The sequence below is a fragment of the Cryptomeria japonica genome, chromosome 7, assembly GCF_030272615.1.
Source record: "Cryptomeria japonica chromosome 7, Sugi_1.0, whole genome shotgun sequence".
Classification (NCBI taxonomy): Eukaryota; Viridiplantae; Streptophyta; class Pinopsida; order Cupressales; family Cupressaceae; genus Cryptomeria; species Cryptomeria japonica.
The window spans coordinates 58,997,941-59,005,803 of NC_081411.1; the positions used below are offsets into that span (position 1 = coordinate 58,997,941).

The 7,863-nt window shown below is 36.0% G+C and overlaps 1 protein-coding gene across 1 annotated transcript; it reads left to right on the forward strand.

The window, feature by feature from the left end:
- Positions 1 to 5,231: 5,231 nt before the first annotated feature.
- LOC131057320 (codeine O-demethylase-like) lies at positions 5,232 to 7,482 on the forward strand. Its single transcript, XM_057991462.2, has 4 exons — positions 5,232 to 5,544; positions 5,639 to 5,886; positions 6,793 to 7,120; positions 7,213 to 7,482. Exons 1-4 carry the CDS (start codon positions 5,257 to 5,259, stop codon positions 7,462 to 7,464), a joined length of 1,116 nt encoding a protein of 371 aa, XP_057847445.2. The 5' UTR covers positions 5,232 to 5,256; the 3' UTR covers positions 7,465 to 7,482.
- The last annotated feature ends 381 nt before the right edge of the window (positions 7,483 to 7,863 follow it).

A 7,863-nucleotide genomic window follows, 5' to 3' on the forward strand; every position in this document is an offset into this window, starting at 1 on the left:
TATGAAAAAGTAAGAGAAAAGAGAAAAGAAAAAAGAGATTTCATGTGTTCCAACATATAAAAGTAAGTTTAAATTTGTGTTCAATTTGAATCAATTTTTCAATATTTATTTATTTATTTACAAACATTTGAAGTTTCTAGCATTAAAATTTACAAATATTTATTTCATTTTCACAGATTTAGAGTTACTTTTAATAACCTGAGCAGATCTAGTCAAATTTGCTAAATTTTAAAAATGTGTGCTTAATATTTGCATATATTTTGAGTCGATCTGGTGTACTGTGTTGATTAGTCTCCTCCATTTGCATTTAAAAACAACCAATACTTGATCTGTGATTTGCCATATGTATCGATATTACTACTATAACTTCAGTTGAGTATTTACAGGGATTCGCCATCATTCTGGAATTTGTCAACCTACTTTTCTAGCACTTACCCTGCCAGATTTGCCTATGATTGCTGAATTTGATTACATTCATGTTGGCACTACTGTATTTTAACACCGGGAGTTGATATTTTGACAAAAGAAAGCTTTTGTTGCAAATATTTCTCATTCTAGCTTTAAAGTCAAACCTCTAGTTTTGTGCAAACTACTGGCTGAAGATCCATTTTAACCTGACATATGGTTGAGCCAATTTGGGTGCCACTTTCATTTGGTGAGAATTTTACCTTTTGAAACATTAATTTTGTAATCTGGTTTACTAGATTAATCTTTGGTAGAAGATTATTTTGATGCTTCAACTCTATTTTGGTGCTACAGTTTTGTAGAAGCTTTGCACAACAAAGAGTATAGTCATTAGAACGTATTGTCCTGACATGATAGAAATGCCAATTCTATCTTAGTTGAAGTCTGTAATGTCTTGCTGTGCATTGTGGTGTGGATATTGGCTGTAATCTGCATATGGGTGACTCTTACCTGGACGACAATTTCAAGAGTCAGAATTAACATTAGAAAATTGCATTTGACTTGCACTTTTGCATTAGACTGTCAAATTCAAACACAAAGATCGCATTAGTATTCATTTATCTCTCGGCTTTAGCCCTATTTTCTCTCCACAACTTGTAAACACAAACTTTTTGTAATTTTTTTCAAAAAGTATTTCTGTTAAATTTGTAGTGCACATTTTAGGTGAACTTGGAAATTTAGAAGTATTAATTTTTTTTTTCGATATCTCAAAATTATTTATCTTTCTTTCACAAGTGTTTCTGTTTTAATGATCAATCAATTGGAGTTGATTCCACATTATCATTATAAAATGTCATCTTTTGCTCCAGATTGTAATTATGTATGCACAAATGTTATAAAGTACCTATTGTTAGGGGGTCTCTAATACTAAATCAAAGGGGGGTTAACTTAGAGTTTTGTCTTGAATGCTTCCACATTTCCTTCTACATTTTTCAATTTGAGACTAATTGAGACAATCTAGGTCCCAATTGGGGACATTCAACGTGTCAGTCAAAAATATATTTCATCCTTTTGTTGTCAACCTAACATTATAGACCTTTGAGTCTTGGAAACAAGGGATAAATAATCAATGTTGAGTGCATAATATAATACCCTATCCCCTTGGACTCATTCCTAAACCAAATGTGAAATATAGGTAGAATAGATGGTTTAATAAAAAATTACAAGGTCTATGGAATAATAAGTAATATAGTTTTTTAGCAATATTTTAATCACCTAGAGCATAGTGAATTCCCTTTCACTTCTTGAAGCATCATCCAATATTGTATGGAGACATTGAATATTCATCCAATCATGATATTCCCTTGGATAATATTGAGGCTTCTATTGCCCTAGTTTGTATGGACTCATCTCCTCCATTTACTATTGCATCTATAGTTGAGAATATTATATCACCTCTACATACTATTGCATCTATACTTGAGGATACAACATATCCTCCATCTACCTGTTGGTTCCCAAACCAACAGTCCCCAAGTTGTAGAGGTATATCCACTAACTCATCGACAAACTCGGGGAGGGATTTGGCCAACAAATGATATTCAGACACAAGGACTGAGATCTCCTTCACTTTTGGGACTGCGAGACCAAAGCAGGTGGACCTATGTAGTGTCTAGTAAATTTCAGCTTCACAATAATCAAGACACTACAACTTACATCAGATCATCTCAATGAAAATGTACTAAGGAAGACAGGTGAACTGCTTTTAGCTTTAACCTTAGTTTCTAAGCATATATGCACTTCATTGAGGAGGGGGGTTTCTACACTAATCCTACTCATAATGCAGAAGGAAATGTAGAAAGTAAAAGAGATTTTGACTATGAAAGGAATGATTCTGGACTGGAAACAACAACCATGACCGGTGCCTTATATGGGCAGCAGAGTTAACTTCCCAATATGCATATTTAACATCCAAATAGGGTATCATGCAACCATTGAGCTTGAAATGTTAATGCATTACAACAACATTCTCTTTTTTGGTTTCACCAATAGCCATACTTGAGAATATCACATGTACACAACACTATGTCTTCCTTGAAAAGAAGGAAACAATCGGATATACACCTGACTTGCTGGGACAAAACAAAAGATCCTTGATCATTTTATTTCATAAATAGAGCATACATAAGAGAGACAACTCCAAATAAAACCCTTAAAATTGTTTGTATTCTGGTTACACACTATTTGAAAAACATTAAAAACTACAAACTAAAAGAAAACTCTAACTAGCATTGAAACTTGCACTGTACATGCATGGAAGCCTTACTCCCAAGATGAAAATTACATTTAGAATCCCCCCTCACACTGGCCCTGGATTCCCTTTTACAAGAACAAGGGAGCAAAAACAAGCTAAAGGCCAGGTGAGACACACATGTCAAAATTTTATTACATGGAAAAGATACACCGTTATGTGTCCATCCTCCCGCTCTGCACACAATCCATCCATAGGTAATTAATGCAAGCATCTATGAGAATAGCCTCTAGGATGTAGGAGCACAAATCACAAGGACAACAGTAGGGGGGGTGTCTCAAGCCACACATAATTTTTTCTTAAGTTCGTCCCTTGCTATACCTTGATGGATCTATAAACTAGGATTACCACACTTAGTAATCTACAGGCTCTGTGTCCTCACATCTTCTCGGATGATGTCCCTATGACGTGTTCAAGGCAGCGGAATATTATAGATAGAAGATCTTCAAATCTTATGGAGCCCCTCAATCATTCTACTGTCTGATCCCATTAAATGTGAGCTCCCTCTTGATGCCAACATTGAAATCCACTCTGATTTGGTTCTAAAAATTTACCTGCAGGATGTTGGCACAATCATTTTCATTGGCATCGTCTCTTCTGTTGACAGGTGCAATCTGGCCTATCTGCATGGACAACGCCTTCAAAATACTGCCCTTTGTGCTCTCATCAACTTTCTTCAACCCTCCACATGGACAATTTGACCATCGAGTTGTGATCTACAAACTGCATAACATGCCTGTTATGGGCTCCTATGATTCCATCGTTTAGTCTTCAGCATCGTAGGATAGCAGGTTCTACCGTTTTCGATCCATCCTTTCTTACCCCACAAGTTCCTTGTGACTGCTTGCTATCTACACAGGATAAGCCTTTTCTTTATTTCCTTTACCTTTTCTTATCCTGCGGACCTTGGCAACAACTTCTCTACGCCCGCGGGATAAGCCTCTGCTACATTTTTCTATATCGACCCTACCTACTTCTTCATTCTTGCCTTGTTTCCTTATCCCGCAGCCTTTTGGAGACATTCCCTCTTACAACCATGGCATAATCCCTGGTCTCTATTGTCTTTGTCTTTCCTAATCCCATGGCAATGTGTGAGATAAGGAAGTCTTTCTTTGTCTCTTCTCTCTCTTATCCTACAGTCATTTCTTGATCCCCACAGGGATGCATGGGATAAGAAATATTTTATTTCTTTGACTTGAAATCTTATCCCGCGACGCCTTTTTAAACCGGCAAGAGTCCTCGCGGGATAAGAATATATTTATTATCCTTTTTTATTTCTTATCCTACACAATCAATCTTCATAATGAAGATTGTCGCAAGATAAGCTTCTACACTTGTTACTTCCCTCGCCATTTCTTATCCCATAGTGCCCTTTCGGTATCCTGAAGATACTGTGGGATAAGCTTCTCCGTTGTATCTTTAGACCCTTTCTCATCCCACGATGCCCTTTCTCTGCTTTAGCTGTACCACGGGATAACATTTCCTCTTGTGTAGTGTTATTTCCTTGTCCCACGCGATTGAGAGCTACTGCAAATACACTCGCGAGATAAGCCATGTCAACACATTTTCTTTGATTTTCTTATCCCGCACGACTGAGATACCAAGGGCGGCACTTAAGTGAATATTTAGAGCACGTGGGTTCTTTTATGGGTAAAGTGATCATGCGATGGGGCTCTCCTAAGGGAGATTATGACTAAGCTTTAGTCATCGGCCAAAAAGTATAACCTTTAAGAGACATAAATTATAAGTAACTGGCCAAATAGAGAGATGTAACACATGGGGACAGTAAGCCTATGATAGAGAACCCTCTCGATCATGACTAAAGGTGAGGAAACTAGATAGCATCGACCAACTATGAAACATAACATGGCCCAAGAGAATAAAGGGGAAACATAGAAAAATAAAAAATCCTTCAAAAACCCTAAACCCTAGGATTTTTATCACAAGAGAGGCATATCAAAAGCCAAAATTCAGCACTTCCAATAGTGCAATAATATGAGCTCACCAACTGAGCTACAAAGGCATGCTTTGAAAGGCGATTTTGAATGCAATCTGCAAAATTTTGAGCATGGGTCTTCAAAATTAAACAAAATTTATGAAGTCACAATAGTGGATCTAGCTCGGGGCTGCACACCCTTGTAGGCATGGCAAGATACCAAATCATTGGGGAGCATACTGGGAGCCTACTCCATTGGGTGTAGAGTCAAATAAGGTCATCTCTACCACAAACGTCTATGGCTTGAGCATCAAACCACATGTGATGGCCCAAGGCCACTTGAAAAGAGCAGAGGATCCGTGTTTTTCGAGACATAGTCTATTCAACAAATTACGTAGTTGCGTGTCCCACTATTACGCAGCCAATGGCGCCGGTCGTTGATTGCTCCGGCCCCATTTCTGCATTACAAAGCAGTGGTAGTTGATACCGACCAGCTCTGTATAGTAGTCATATAAATGTTCCTCGTTTCAAACTATACTTCTCATCCCTTGCATTATAATTCTGATAGGTTTCCTTTTGTGGGAGGCAAATTAGCATTAAAGAAATGGCTTCTTCTGTAGACCATGCCACTGAATCTTTCAGTAGTCCAAACTGGGGTACCCATTTTGTTGCTGTGGAGAGTGTGCAAGAGCTTGCACTAAACAAACCCAATGACATTCCCCAGAGATACATCAGATCAGAAGAAGAAAGGCCATCTTCAAAACCACTCCCTTCTCTCTTGACAGTTCCTGTTGTTGACATGGAAAAGCTACTCTTGCCCTCTAACAACCATGAAAGACAGAAGGAGATGAGCATTCTTTCTAAGGCCTGCAGAGAGTGGGGCTTCTTTCAGGTATCATAACATTCTTTGAGAATATATAGTTAGAACCCACATAGATTTTTGGTATTTGGGTTTGTAGTTGTGCTGATGATACAGTGATCCTCAGGTTGTGAACCATGGAATCCCGCATTCTTTGATAGATCGCATCAGAGGAGTGGCTAATGAGTTCTTTAGTCTTTCCTTAGATGAGAAGAAAAAGTATACTCCGCAAGCAGGAGATCCTCAAGGCTATGGTAATATGTTTGTAGTTGATGAAGATCAGAAGTTGGACTGGGGTGACTTGATTGCTTTGGCTCTTATGCCTAAGAAACTTGTCAACTTAGCTCTGTGGCCAACCACACCAGCAGATTACAGGTACTGGGTTCATTCCTTGAAATATACGTGTAATAGTTGGTGGTTTTACTTTCTGTAGTTACAGCCATTTTTATTAGTCCATACCCATGACAGGATTCTTATGTTTTGAGTCACTACATATTCCATACTCTTACCCAGTAGGGAAAGAGGGCGGACTAGAGTTTCATAGCTTTCTAAAGCTCTTCTTATTATTGTGAACTGCTCCTCTAAACGTTAGAAAAAGTAAGTCAAGTTGTTGAAAATGAAAAATTAAGAAAACATTTTGACACATGCAATTTGAATTCTCCATTTGTTTGACATGTTAGTTACTACATGTTATTGAGATGATCATGTTCTCAGGCAATAAATGTCATCTAGGACATTCATGTTGACAAGTTTCTATAGCTCATGCTAAATTTCTTGAGTTGGTCATGGGTATTTCCCTGGGCCCAAATCGCTAGTTCAAGCTTAGGTCACTCCTTAGCAAAAACTTTGTTCATAAGAACACCATGTCATAATCATGTTTCCAAATGTTGGGTTCTCATAGGTCATTGTTTATTTGAATATAGTTTGGGAAACTCCAAATAGTTGCACTTTCTCAATCCATAAGGCTATTCTGACCAGATTAGCCCTTGTGAATTGCATAAATATAATTCTATACGAGTTCCATTTTTGAAATGGTGTAATTTTGTATTTCTCTAAATTAGTCTTTTATTTTTTTTATTTTTTTTTAAGGTTGCATTTTTGAAATGGTGTAATTTTGTATTTTTCTAAATTAACATTTATAAAATAAAATTTGAGTTGTTTATACTAAATTCTCATTTATTTACTATCAAACTATAATCTAACAAACATAATGATTTAGAATAAAGTCTTTTGTTAATACTTTTAATCACCACCTAATGAGGTTTTAATATATGATTGTAGAAATACATTACAGAGTTACACCACTCAAATGGAAAGGGTGGTTGATATGATCCTTAGTCTATTTGCTGAAAACTTACAATTAGAGAGTGATTATTTCAAAGAAAATTTTGGAGAAGATCCAATGATGACAATAAGAATGAATTTGTATCCACCTTGCCCTAGGCCCGATCTAGTGTTGGGGTTAAGCCCTCATTCAGATGGGGGTGTCATAACACTTTTGCTTCAAGATGACCAAACAGAAGGACTTCAAGTTCGCAAGAACAATGAATGGATTCCTATTCAACCCATTCCTTATGCACTTGTTGTTAATATTGGTGACCTAATGGAGGTAAATATTACATAAGTTTAGTTGTTGATTAAGTTGTATCTAGTATAATTAATTTATAAAATATATTATGTGATATTTTAATTGAATTGTAGGTGATGACAAATGGAATCTACAAGAGTATAGAGCATCGAGCCGTGACAAACAAGGAGAGGACAAGATTATCTATTGCTATGTTTTATTATGCAGGCATAGATGATGAAGTCGCTCCTACAAGAAAAGTCATCAATGAAGAACACCCCTCCTTATATAGGAAGTTCAAACACCAAGAATATATTCAATATTACATGAATAAACAACTCAATGGAAAAAAATCATTAGCTAACTTTGCCAAAATATGTGAATAGGATTCAAGATCACTATTCGATGTGATGCATCAAATAAGTAACAAAGCAATCTATATGATATCATACTTGGACTAGATGGTCATTCCATTGGTGTACAAAATCATTAAATAAAAATAATAATTATAATATGTTTCCTTATAGTTTTCAAGATATATAATATTGTAGATGCATTATAAAATGCATGATTTTATGAGATGTAATAAATATTATCACACATATGAGAAAGGAACATGCTATTAGAGTAGATATTAGTGATTTCGTTCTCTCAAATTTCCTATCTATGAATATAAGTTTGGTAACCTCCAATGATATAAAAAAAATTTCTTAAGTAATATTATATTAACAAATTGTTACTTAAAACATATTATTATTTAATTTTTATAAGTTAATTCTATATCT

Bases quoted from the DNA above. Each gene is read 5' to 3' on its own strand.
- LOC131057320 (XM_057991462.2), top strand. From the start codon at position 5,257: ATGGCTTCTTCTGTAGACCATGCCACTGAATCTTTCAGTAGTCCAAAC. The intron at 5,545-5,638 runs GTATCATAACAT...AGTGATCCTCAG, and splicing joins GAGAGTGGGGCTTCTTTCAG to GTTGTGAACCATGGAATCCC. The intron at 7,121-7,212 runs GTAAATATTACA...ATTGAATTGTAG, and splicing joins ATATTGGTGACCTAATGGAG to GTGATGACAAATGGAATCTA.